Source organism: Python bivittatus, unplaced genomic scaffold, assembly GCF_059951505.1.
Source record: "Python bivittatus isolate LINGU-HERP-01145 unplaced genomic scaffold, Pbiv_v1 ctg000660_np1212, whole genome shotgun sequence".
NCBI lineage: Eukaryota > Metazoa > Chordata > Lepidosauria > Squamata > Pythonidae > Python > Python bivittatus.
This window is the reverse complement of record NW_028277092.1, coordinates 1,414,173-1,427,634: the sequence shown is the minus strand read 5'-3', so window position 1 is coordinate 1,427,634 and position 13,462 is coordinate 1,414,173. Positions and strand designations below refer to the sequence as shown.

At 48.2% G+C, this 13,462-nt stretch overlaps 1 protein-coding gene across 1 annotated transcript in view; it reads left to right on the top strand.

Annotated features, from left to right (window-relative positions):
* Positions 1–6,483: 6,483 nt before the first annotated feature.
* Positions 6,484–13,462, top strand: part of CDC42BPG (CDC42 binding protein kinase gamma) — a 53,150-nt gene continuing 46,171 nt past the window's right edge. Inside the window, exon 1 of the mRNA XM_088151183.1 lies at positions 6,484–6,949. Within this exon, the coding sequence (XP_088007309.1) occupies positions 6,760–6,949 (190 nt within the window). The 5' untranslated portion in view covers positions 6,484–6,759. The remainder of the gene's footprint in view (positions 6,950–13,462) is intronic.

The following is a 13,462-nucleotide window of genomic DNA, read 5'->3' as shown; positions in this document are numbered from 1 at the left end:
ATCTTACACCTCCTAGGCGCTTATGATTTTACAAACTCCAGCACCTGCCCATCTCTCAGTCTCGATTGCTCTGCTAGTTTAAATACCTGGGTTTTCCCCAAACTGTCCTGCAAAACTAAAAGCACTCAGTGCACTGCAGGAATTTTCTGAAGGGTTTTATTTAAAGCCCGTAATGTACAGTATTCCCAATATACTTAGAAAGCCCCAGTTTGGGAAAAGTTGATTTACTGTCTGGACCAGTGTTTCTCAACCTTGGCCGCTTTAAGAGGGGTGGACTTCAACTCCCAGAATTCCCCAGCCAGCCTGGCTGGCTGGGGAATTCTGGGAGTTGAAGTCCACCCCTCTTAAAGTGGCCAAGGTTGAGAAACACTGGTCCAGACAGTTGTGAGAATCCAAACCCAGTGATTAGTTTCTGGCTTGGTGCATTGTGCAGAAGTCATGATAAAGTGAACAGCATCAGTCAGACCCAGAGCAACGATCTCCTTTCCACGGCCCCGTTCGCACAACACTCAGTGAAAGGGTCAGCATTCACACACCGTGTGACCCCTGATTACAGGACCCAAGGTACTTAACCTTAATCATGGCTTGTCAGAAAGTTGCTTGGAAATCACAACTCACCCTAAGTCCACACATCTTGAAGCACACTGGCTGGGAAATTCTGGGAGTTGAAGTCCACCCCTCTTAAAGTGGCCAAGGTTGAGAAACACCGATCTGATGGCTGAAGTTTGGTTTAGTGTGTTGAGTTATATTTGTTATATAGGCGATAAGGCCTTGCATGTAGGCAGGAACTCTGTCACTTTTTTGCCCTCCAGTGTACCTGCTGGTGTTACGCAGCAGGCAGGGCCAAGACAGGGCTTAATTTGAATTAATACGATTATTCCTCATTTATTTGATTTTTTTCCCCTCAGTCGTTTTTTTAAAGGCTGCTCGGTACTAACGTTTACCGAGCGTGTCACGGTTGCCAGCAACGCTTAACAAACCTTGGCTGACCTCAGAAAAGCAAAGCAGGGCTGGACTGGCTGGCGTTTGGATGGGAGACCACAAGGAAACCCCAGGGCTGTAGTCTAGATGGGGAAGTTGGAAAATCCTCCCTGGGAGGAAAGCAAAAACAAACTACCTCCGCTTTAACGCCAAGAGGTAACAGATCGCTTTGAAGGCTGCCGGGTTTCGCCTTCGGACACAAAGACGCGTCCTTCCACCCGCGTTGTGACTTTCTGCAGCGCAAGCTTTGGGGAAGAGCGCTGGGCAGAGGGGGGATGAATCAAGCAGCTTGGGAATCCACAAGTGTCCCTGCCCAGCCCAGCTTCCTCCTTGCCAGGAATGCCAAGGCTCCCTGGCACGGGTGGTGCGTGAGTCATTTTTCCCCCGTCCCCATATAGCCCGGGTTTCCGAGCGCCCCTGGGCAGTCCGGCATGTTTTCTGTGGCCGGTTTCCGGCATTCTCGACGAACCTCTCTCGGTCCCTGGGCTGTTACGCCCCGAACGGTCATCCTGGCACCGAGCAGAGGAGGGAGTGGGAAATGGGCAGGGAGCTCCAGCTAGAAGAGTCTCAGGCCCCTCACAGCTGTTGGCATCCGTTACCCCAGCCTCGGCGCTGGGGGGAGGGAGCAACATCTGCTCGAGCCCCCTCCTCTCCCTCTGAACCCTTAGCGCGAGAGCGGGACTGCGTCCAAGCTGGCCGCAGGCCCTGTGCCTTCCCGGGGGGTGAGATGGGTGGGCGATGTACGAGGCTGCCCCCAAATCCACCCTCCTGCACGTTTCCCCTGCAGGAGAGGCTTCTGGTTTTCTGCCTCATTCCGGGGATGCTTTGGGTCATGCCCGGCGAATCCCGGAGGAGGGTGATCTGAAGAAGATTCCCAGGAGGAATTCCCTCCCCCAGTGCCTTATCTTGGGGTTTAAGGAAGGCCTTAAGGAGGAACTGTTAAGGATCTGGTAAGTTTAGCCTAGCAAAGATTCAGAGAGCGTGAGAGGAGCTTCCTGACTGTAGAAGCTGTTAGACTGTGGGACTGTGTGCCGCGTGCCACGATATGTTCTTTACCAAAGGTCTTCCAACAAAGGGGATGGATCTTGCATTGGGGGTTGGACTAGATGACCTCTGAGGTCATTAGAAACTCTAAGTCTATGATGATGTACAATTCTGCGCTCCATCCTTGGAAAATTCCTGGGAGAGTTTTTTCCCCCTTGTCTAAAAGAAGTGCCAACCGACGGAACGGCCATGGTGAAAACCATAATTTCTCCACCAACTCCAAGACCGTGAGCAAGAGAGGTGTATCAGGCTGGATTTAAATCTCAGGTGTATTTGGCACTCCCAAGATTGCAGATCTCTGGTCGCCTCAGCATTCGCGCACCCCATCTCCCCAAACGTGATTCACTGGGAAACAGGTCTCGGTGCTCCCAGGCTGCATTCCGAAGCGCAAAAGCTGAGTCAAGATTGGTGACTCACAATCTCATCTAAAAATGACCCTTCCTTCCTTCCATCTTTGCTCCATAGATAAGAATCGTACGAAGGAAACCTAGGTTACTAGAAACAAATATTTTGATATGGAAGGCTGGTGCGGAACTCGGCTCGGAATTCCTATCATTCCAAGGCTAAATTTGCACAACCCAAACACAGAAGGCTGAGGTCAAATACATTGTGAGAACCACGCCTTCTCCGTCTCAGCTCAGCATCTGAACCGGACCAGCTTGTTCAACCAACATTTGCTGGCTGGGGAATTCTGGGACTTGAAGGCCACAGGTCTTAAAGTTGCCACGGTGGAGAAACCTTGATCTAGAGAACTTAGTTCAGCTTTTGCCCACCCTCCAGTTTTTAAATTTTTAATTCCAGTTAAAAGTTAATGAAGCTTACCACGTTATACAAATTCAGCAGCTGAGTTTTTCGCTGACCTGACTCGGAGCTGATTTCCTCCCAACTGCAGAGATGCTCCTGGTTGAATCTGGACTCTTGGAACCAGAACCATGTTCTGGGCAATCAGATCTTGTATTAAAGCATCACCTCCCGTGAGCTTTTGAGGGCCAGGCGCAGAGGCCTAAGACCTGCATTGCTGGGTCGCTGGGGGAAAAGATGGTTTGCTGGTTGTTAGGCAGTTTCTTCAGCTCCTGTTTGGGGGGAGAGGGAAACGTGGAAATGCACAAATCGAATTTGCAAAGATGCATAGCAAGTGCACAGAGCTGTAAGGCCAGCTGGGGGTGGGCCTGATTGTGCATTTGGGGAGGGGGCGGTAGCTGACCTCTAGGAGCTGAACGTGTGTGCACTCTGCTTGTGGTCAACAGAACTGGTCCAATAACTGGAAAAAAGAATCAGTCTCTTTTATGTGTTTTTTATTGAAACTTTTAAAAAAGATAAAAACTAATACACACTAATATAAAGTAAGGAAGAAAAAAGAAAAGGACATCAAAGAGAAAGCCGACAGTGCAAGAAAAGGAAAAAAAATGGAAGAAAAATAGAAAAGAACAAAGATACAAAGAAGTGGTTTCTGATCTTCACAGCAGTTATAAGTGCAATTTTAACCTCCCTCTCTAATGTTGCATCATATCACTCTTCTTTCTATAATTTATCCTGTCTAATCATCAAAACCATAAATCATAAGTTCCTTTTTCATTTTGACACAAAAAATCCCCAAGAGGCTTCTGGTCACCAAAAAATGTAGATAGTGTCTTTTCCCTAATCAGAGAAGTTAGTTTATCCCTTTCAGCAAGATCTCTCAATTTCGCCAACCACTCTTCCGTAGTGGGTAATGCTGAATCTTTCCATCTCTGCATATAATAATTTTGCTGCAGTAATCATATATTGAAATCACCGTCCATGGCTTTTTTTCTAACTCTTTTATCCATTAGTCCTAAAAGGAAAAATTCTGGCTTCCACTGAACATTAAAGTCCTCTGTATCAAAGTGTGTATTTCAATCCAATTTTTTTTAGCTTTTTTGCATGTCCACCAACATGATAAAACATTTCATATGTTCCCATTTCCAACATACAATTGGAGTGCTTTTATAGATTCTAGATAATTTCTTTGGCGTCATGTGCCAACGATACATCGTTTTGTAAGAATCGGTCTTTGCTTTAGAAAGCGTGGAGTTGGTGGGTTTATTGTAGGGCGGTGTTGCTCAACCTTGGCAACTCTAAGATGTGTGGACTTCAACTCCCAGAATTCTCCAGCCAGAAAGGCTGGCTGGGGAATTCTGGGAGTTGAAGTCCACTCATCTTAGAGTTACTAAGGTTGAGCAACACTGCTGTAGGGTGTGAGCCCAGCTCTTCATGGTTTATGGCTGAGAGTGACTGTCGGAGGAAAGTGATAGTCTCTGATGGGTAAAAAACAGGAATTAATTAATTTATAATGTGGGGGTCCTCCTGGACTCTCAGCTTCTGCTTGGGGAGCAGGTGGCAGTCATGGCCAGGAGAGCCTTCACCCACCTTTGTGTGGTGCGCCAGTTATGCCCCTTCCTGGATCAGGGGGCTCTCCAGTCAGTCACTCATGCCCTGGTCCTCTCTCGGTTAGACGACTGCAATGCGCTCTACATGGGGCTACCCCTGAAGATTATCCGGAAGCTACAGCTGGTTCAAAATGCAGCTGCTCAAACAATCTTGGGTGCCCCTAGGATGGCACATATAACACCTTTGCTGCGGGAGCTGCATGGGGTGCCAGTTTGCTTCTGGGTCCAATTCAAGGTGTTGGTTCTCACCTTTAAAGCCCTACATGGCATGGGACCAGGTTACCTGGGGGACCGTCTCATCCCCATTACATCAACCCGTCCCCCCCCCCCCAGTCAGGCAGAGAGGGCATGTTGCAGACCCCGTCAGCGAGAGAATGTCAGCTGGGAGGGCCCAGGAGGAGAGCCTTCTCTGCCGTTGCCCCCCCTTTGGAGTATTCTCCCCCCAGAAGTGCGGCAGGCCCCCACCCTCCCACTTTTCCGGAAAGGACTTGACCTGGCTCTGCCAGCTTGCGTGGGGCGATAAGAATTTTAATCAATCCTGAGGGGTGGCTGGCGCCCTGATGTCACTCCTGAATTATTCACCAATTCCATCATTCTTGGAATTTATTTATTATTTTTAAGATTGTTTTTGTATTGTATTTTAATTGGTTTTATCTCCTTTGTAAACCGCCCAGAGTCACTTTTCAATGAGATGGGAGGTGACCAACTTGATATATAAATAAATAAATATAAATAAATTAGGTCACCCCTCTTGCAACTAACACATCTGCCTTTTAATCACATTTGTAAGTCGGAAAAGGTGCTGCCAGGCTGAGTGGGTGAATCACCTTCCCTGGTGTTGCTATTGCTTTATTCTAATGGCACACCTCCCTAAGCGACTCAGGGTGGGGTCCGTGACCATTGAAAGCTTCCAAATACACTAAAAATAAGATGCAGATCGGTGCTTGGCTCCTTTGGAAGAAGGGAGACTCCAGGTCTGCAGGGGTTGTGTAGTAGCACCAGCACCCCGAACATCTGGCCAATTGTGCGGTGAACTGGGGTCAGGAAGACTGTGGCTTCGTGTCATGTGTGAAGGGTTGGGCTCAGCCCCCTGGGTTTTAAGCCCCCTTTCGTCCTCTGTCCCTTGTCCTCTTTTGATCCCTCTCAAGAAAGTATTTAACTTCTTCCTTTCAGTCTTCTCTCTCTCCTTTTAAAAAGGGTGAAGATCACAACTGAATCGTGTTTTCCTCCTTTGTAAGGTGGCGTTTGGTTATTTCAGCAGGTAGCAACTTCTGCCTCTCCTTCCATGATTTTGCAAGCTGAATAGAGTCGGACTCTGTCAGTCCTGGGACGGGAGACCAACAGGAATTCCCTGTGGCCGGAGGCTGGACAGGGAAGTTAAGAAGGGATCCCCCAAGAAAGCGATGGCCTTGGGGCTGAGCAAACCGGTGAGATGTCCCCATGAAATCAGCAGGACAGGAATGGGATTGCACTAGAAGACCCTTCCAACCCTGGGATCCTATGATTTCTCTAGGTAGGTAGGTAGGCATTGACATCTCACTTTTATTTTAAGAGCCCCACTAGGGGGCAGCACCTAGCCGATCTTGGCTGATCTCTGGAAAAAGACTGGAATGGCTAGTACAGGGAAGGGGGACCATCAGGAGATCCCAGGACTGGGGAACGGCCGGGAAAACTGTCCTGAGAAAGCCACTTCCACTACGATAGTAATTCGCACAGCCAAATCTCGGAGGAGACTTGACCTTTGAGCCAAAGCAGGGGGCAGCACCAAGCCCACTTTGCCTAATCTGGAAAAAGTTAAGCAGGATCGGCCTTTGGACGGAAGACCACCGGGAGATCTCAGGGCGGGGGCTGGACTGGGGAGCGGACAACCCATCCCGAAGAAGGCCACAGCGGGCCGCCCCTGCTGCGGACCAGAAAAGCGCTTGAGCGAGCGGGAGCCCCTGCGCAGCGCCGCAACCCGGGGGCAGCCGCCCGCTGTCCGGAGCGCCGGCCGCCGCCTCCCTTCCGCCCCGGGCAGCGCGTCCCCCGCTCCTGCCCCAGCTCGGGAGCCGGGAGGGCTGCGCGGGAGAGCGAGGAGGCGATCGGCCCGGCCGGCGGCTGCAGAGGATGGGCGCCGTGGTGCGCCTGGCGCTCTCAGGAGGCTCGGCGCGCCCTCCTACCTGGCCCGGTGTCGGGTTGCGCCCAACCCCCGAGCATCGGGGCGGGGCGCCTCCGCTCTCGCTGCTCCCATTCGGGACTCGGAGGCGGCGGATCCGGCCCGGTGCCCGCGTCCTCTCGACCCTGCGCCGCCGCCGCCGCCGCCGCTGCAGCCGCCGGCAGGGAGACCATGTGCAGCCCGGTGGAGCGGCGCCGGGCCGGGCTCCGGGGGCTGCTGCTGGCCGAGGGGGGCGAGGCGGCGGCGGCGGCGGCGGCGGCGAGGCTGGAGGGGCTGCTGGACCTGCTGCTCTGCGTCCACCGGGAGTGCAGCGCCGTGCCCCTGCGGCGGGAGCGGAACGTGCAGCAGTTCCTGGACTGGGGTGAGTTGGGACGGGGGCCGGGGGGCTTCTGGGCACGTGCAGAGCGCCTCGCCGCCGCGGCGAACCCGTCTCCCGGACCCCGCCGCGGAGGAGCATCTGGGGCGCGCCCGGGACGTGAATGGCCTCTGTGGAATAGATCGGGAGGGGAAGCGAGTCAGGGCAGGGAGGCAGTTTGGCGGTTCGCTCGGGCTGGGGGAGCTCAGCTGTTTAGCCCACTCGCCTCTGGGGAAAGGAAGTCTGCAACAAGGGGGCCTCCGGGGAAGAGACCCCCCAATCTCTCCTCTGTTGAGTTGTGTTCACCCCTTTTCCTGTAATGTTTCGCCCAAATCTGCCTTCCCACAGCTGAATTCTCGGGGGCTGGGCAACGGCAGATGGACCCTCCTTCTGGGTAACTCCGCATGAACCCACCCAGTTCCTTCCACCTTCTCCGGCAGGACTCGCTTTCCTTGGCACCTCCCTCTGAATCTGTTTGAAACTATCTGTCTATGGCAGCGTTTCTCAACCCTGGCAACTTGAGGATGGGTGGACTTCCACTCCCAGATTTCTCCAGCCAGCCTGCTGGCTGGGGAATTCTGGGAGTGGAAGTCCATCCATCTTAAAGTGGTCAAGGTTGAGAAATCCTGATCTATTGCCTCTTTAAAAAGTTGACTGCTAGGATCCGAAATGCTTCACTCGATGAAGCTGGAGCAGAACGAAGTGACTTCTGTCCTCCTGTATCTGCAGAGGGCCTTTCTTTTCCCCACTTGAACAAGGGGTGGGGAAAGCTGATAGTCCTGTGGAACTCATTGCCCCCCTGGGCTGAGAGCTGCAAAATACCCTGCTGGGTGAGTTTTTGGGGGGCTGCAAAAGTAGAAAGCTGGGGATAAAGCAGTGGTTCTCAAGCTTGGCCTCTTTAAGATACGTGGCTGCTGGCTGGGGGATTCTGGGAGTTGAAGTCCACCCATCTCAAAGAGGCCAAGCTTGAAAAACACTGTGATAGAGGCAGGTTGTAGATCCTCAGAGATGGTTAAAACCTGCAGTCTGGATATTGGTGCAGACCAGCCTCTGTGAATCCCATCCAGCAGAGCCCATGTTGAAGCAGGATGGTAGTTATAGTCCGCTGAGCCAGCAAAGGACGGGAGAAATGTCTGTGCAGTCTCCGTTTCATTTGTGTTTCCAAAATGAGGACACCTTCTGATTCGTACAGGACTATCAGGCAGGTTAGGATGGGAACAGGTGAAATCTGTGCAAGAAACAGTGCTAAAGCCAAGCCAAGCTGGCATCGCCCATTGCCCCTAATTCCCCTCTCTGCACAGACCTCCGGGGCCCCTCTTCCCACAACCCCAGGGTCGCCTCTGCTGGAATGGCAAGATGAGCGTAGCGCATGGGACCCCTGACATCCCGGACGGGAGGACTGAATCGCAGAGGGGCCTGAAGGTGAATTGGGGCCCAGCACGTTGGGCTCCCCCCACCCCGCCCCACGCATCACCTGCCTGACTTCCCTGTTTTAATTGGGCGCTTTCTGGCAAAGCCTTGCAGGGTGAAGTCAGCATATGGGATGTGTGAGTCTCTGGGGCTTCGTTATAATCCTGAAGTAATTAGCCTTTCGCGGTTCTTGGCAGAGCGAGAGGTTTCTCCCCAACCAGCTTGCTTTCACCGAAAGCATTTCCAGAGGATCTCAAGCAGCAAACAAGATGCTCACCTCACCGGACCCCCCTTTTGTTGACACTGGAGATGCCACGAGCCTTCGGTAGCGAAGGAGGTGGCGCCTCCTCCATGCGCCGTCAATGCTCAGCCTTTCATTCCCTTCCCGATCTTTGATCGCCAGTCAAACTCATGCACGTTTGTGAATGTGTCTCCTAATTTTTCTTCTTAGGATCCTACCGGGAAAATAAAAAAACGTTGAATGCTGGCCCTTGGGGGCCCCTACATTTTGCAAACCAAAACTCAAAAGTCATTGGAGCGAGGGAGACATGATGGAGTTGGACCCAAGAGAGCCCAGTTTGGGGTCCCTGTCCTGCCGGTGTGCAGAGTGGTGCCACTGGGGATGTGAAAGAGGGTTGGTCCCACCATACAGTGCAGGGAAATAAAAATTGATAGATCTCTGTATGTTTTATATAGACTTAGGCCCTCTAAAGCAGTGTTTCTCAACCTTGACAACTTTAAGATGGGTGGACTTCAATTCCCAGAATTTCCCAGCCAGCTATGCTGGCTGGGGAATTCTGGGAATTGAAGTCCACCCATCTTAAAGTTGTCAAGGTTGAGAAACACTGCTCTAGAGTCTAGATTTCAGTTTTTCTTCTGCTGGTTTGGAATAGGATGAAAAGCACAGCTTTAGCAAGGACAGATGATTTGATTTACATCTCTGGAGCCCGAACAGTTTAGGCCAGTGTTGGAGATGGAGCGAATTGTGTTGTCGTTTGTTGGATTTGCACAGGCACTGAATTAACTTGGTGCAAGACCCCAGGGTGGATTCACACCGCGTGCTAAGCTTGGTTCATTTTAACCTCGCTTAGATGCTTGGTTTTCTGCAGCATTTTCTTTTTCTTTTGGCAGCATTCAACCTCTCAGGTCAACGGATAACGTATTGCACAGGTCCAGAAAAAGAGTCAGTTCAGTTAGCAAATGGAACATGCCGGGGGGGGGGGGGGGGATCGACTGGAATGTGGATCCAGGAGACTGTAATTTGGTGAGGGTGCGCGGAGGTGTTCAAGGCAAGGAGGTCTCCGACACTCTCCCGTCTCTAAGGCGATCGTAAATCCCCAGTAGGTTCCTGGTTGGAAGAGCGAGGTCTGGGGAAAAGGCGTAAATAGGATTTTAAAGAAGCCCCATTGGGTTGGGGCTGTGAATCACGTTCAGTCGTAAGCTGAGGTTTGCAAACAGTAGTTGCTGGGTTCCCACAAGCGAACCACATTGCGGTGCGGTGTAAGGGGCAAGCCTGGGTTAAGCCCGGTTTGCATGACTCTTCCTCACTTTCCCGGTTCCCTTTTGGGAACGTCGTGTGGTTGGGTTCTCCTCCGGAACTGCCCGCTGGCTATTCAGGCTTCTGCCGGAGATGGACGTGTCTCTGCGTGTGAGGCTGAGCAAACGGCAAAAGCGAGGCCACATTATCTAATCCTCCCCATCGTTTATTAAATTTATATGCCACCCAACTCCCAGTAGCTGCTTGGGGAAAAGGATTGGATTTTGTAAGGGTTCTGTCCTTAAGGAGCTCAAGGCGCTGTACAAAGTGCTTCCTGCTTTCTTCTCTTTTCCCCCAACAACAGTCCTGCGAGGTAGGCTATCCCAAAGTCCCCCAGGGAGCCTCCATGGCTAAGGGGGGACTTGTTCCTAGGCTAATACCTTCACTGCTGCACCGGCTGGTTCTCACATACACCACGCTAGGACTCCTTTTACTTTTATTCCCACTGCTGTGTGCACTGAACAAGCCAGGAATGGTCTATTTGAGCGTCTCCCCCCAAACTTGGGAATCCTAGCCTTTGGGTTCCAAACCAGCAAGGATCCATAAATCAAAGATCACCTTTGCTTTGCCATCCTGGTTTGAGAGGTCCAGCTGTTGCAGGCAGCAAGCCTTTCTATGTGCCTCAGGCCACGCCTAAGCCAAGATTCCCCAGAATGTTGGCTTGTCGTATCTCAGTGTTGGGCTGAGGTGAGAAAGACGGGGATCCGAAGTTGCTTACGTTGCTCTGAAGATGCTTTTTTTCAGCTCTGGGGTTGGCAACTATGCAATGAAACTATCGTTCCTGAATATTTGACGTCTGTTTAATTTGACTTAAAAGACTGACATCCCACCTTTCTGCTTTGATGGATTGAAAGGCTGTTTGCCGCAATTGACTGCAATAAAATTCCAAATATCACCTTCCTGTTAAATACCTTCACTGCTGCACCGGCTGGTTCTCACATACACCACGCTAGGACTCCTTTTACTTTTACTTGGCAGTGCCAAGTACAAATTGAGGCTCTTTGTTAAGACACTTGGAGAAACAGAGACACTTGGCGACTTGAAGATGTGTGGACTTCAACTCCCAGAATCCCCCAGCCAGCCATGCTGGCTGGGGAATTCTGGGAGTTGAAGTCCACACATCTGAAAGTTGCCAAGGTTGAGAAACCCTGCCTTAGGATAAGTGGCCACAACCATGTGATCAAAGCCCCACCCCTATTACAAAAGGCAGGGCTTCAATCACATGGCTGTGGCCGCCATCTTGACTTTTTTGACACACGCACCCCCTCCCGTTTGCCAGAATCCTGGGATGCCCCAAATGGGGCAAAGGGTCCTCTAATATTTATCTTGTTTTTTAGTCAATTTATATGGCCGCCCGATGACTAAACTGACTTCTTTGATCAGAGAAAAGACAATATCTACCTTTATTGCTGACTGAAAAGCCCTGATAGACTTTTTGCGTGAAACAGAAAAAAAGGAACTTATGATTTATGGTTTTGATGATTAAATGGGATAGATTATAGGCAGAAGAGAGTTATGTTGTAACCACTGAGTAAGTGGTAAATTTATAATTGTACTTACAACTGCTGTAAAGAAGATCGGGAGCTAATTTGTATCTTTTTTCCCTTTTCTATGTTTCTTTTCCTTTTTTCCTTTCCTGCACTTTTAACTTTCTCTTTGATTTCTTCCTTTTTCTTTCCTTTTTCTTGCTTTATAATACTTTGTATTAGTTTTTAATCTTTCTTTTTAAAAATCTTTAACACACATTATATATATATATATATATATATATATATATAATATATTTATAAATATATAAAATCTTTAACACACATTATATATATATATATATATATAATATATTTATAAATATATTTTATATATATACATATATATATATATATATATATAATATATTTATAAATATATAAAATCTTTAACACACATTATATATATATATATATATATATATATATATAATATATTTATAAATATATAAAATCTTTAACACACATTATATATATATATATATATATATATATATAATATATTTATAAATATATTTTATATATATACATATATATATATATATATATATATTTATAAATATATAAAATCTTTAACACACATTATATATATATATATATATATATATATATAATATATTTATAAATATATTTTATATACATATATATATATATATATATAATATATTTATAAATATATAAAATCTTTAACACACATTATATATATATATATATATATAATATTTATAAATATATTTTATATATATACATATATATATATATATATTATATATTTATAAATATATTTTATATATATACATATATATATATATATATATATAATATATTTATAAATATATAAAATCTTTAACACACATTATATATATATATATTATATGTTTATAAATATATAAAATCTTTAACACACTAAATATAAATATAAATATAAACAAACAGAAGTATATGGCCGCCCAGCCAACCTGTCATCCAGCATGGCGTGCAAAAGAGAACGCATATCAATCATGCAATTAAACCCCCCCCAAAAAAGAATTGTGCCGGAGACAACTTCATCCAGCCACCCCTCGCGTTGTTGCCATGAGAAGGGTAGCTGCATAAATTGTTTAAACAAGTAACTAAAAGTACTGCGGTCAGAGGTTCTGTGCCGTGGAAGGTCACAATCCCCACCTCAAACGGCGCCCACAAGCATCCATACAACCAGGGCAGCTTGTGGGGTGGATTCTTCATGGGCACCCTGGGTGTATTTCCTGCACACCTGCCCACATCTGGGGCTTGTTTTCTGCCTCAAAACTGAGCTCATTTTCTTTCATTCACAAACCTGCCCTTCCCAGATTTCTTTGTTTCACCCGTTTGGCGTGGAAAACCTTTTTTCTCTCTTGCTCAGACTGGATTCAGACAATGCATGAAACCCAGATTAACCGAGTACAGTTGGCTGTTAGAACATGCGATTCCTTGAACCGAGACCATCTCCTGGCTGCAACGGTTGGTCGTCTGGTTCGCGCAACCTGCAAAGACAAGGCTGGGTTCCTATAAGCCACTGGCTGCAAGTGACCCAGCTGTCTCTGAGCCTGGTTTAGCATGTGGCACGAATCTAGGCTTAGACCTTTGGAAATCAGAGATGTGGGCAAGTCGTCCCAAGAACTCTTGAAACAGAGGTAAAAGGTTAGTCAGAAAGTTAGAAAGGGAGTTAGAGAGGTCAGAGAAGGTCTCCTACTTGCTATGAGCAACTGAACTTGCTATCCTACCATTCTCAGGTGCCTCTTCCTTAGAAAGATTCTAGTCCTCATGGTTCTGTTGGAAACAGCCAATTTAAACAGGAAGCTACTTGATGCAAGACATACTATGAGCCAAGAACAGCTCATAGTCCTTAACCTGAACCAGCCTTCCATAACCTGGGTTCATCTGGATATGTTAAATCCTAAGTCCCATCGTCCCCAGTTTCAGGAATGTCTATAAGGTATAGTCAAGATGGCAGCCACACTGGTGCCACCGAAATTCTGTTTTTTATGTGCCCCGCTAATCTCGGGTGCTGTAAGCTGGAGTCCAACA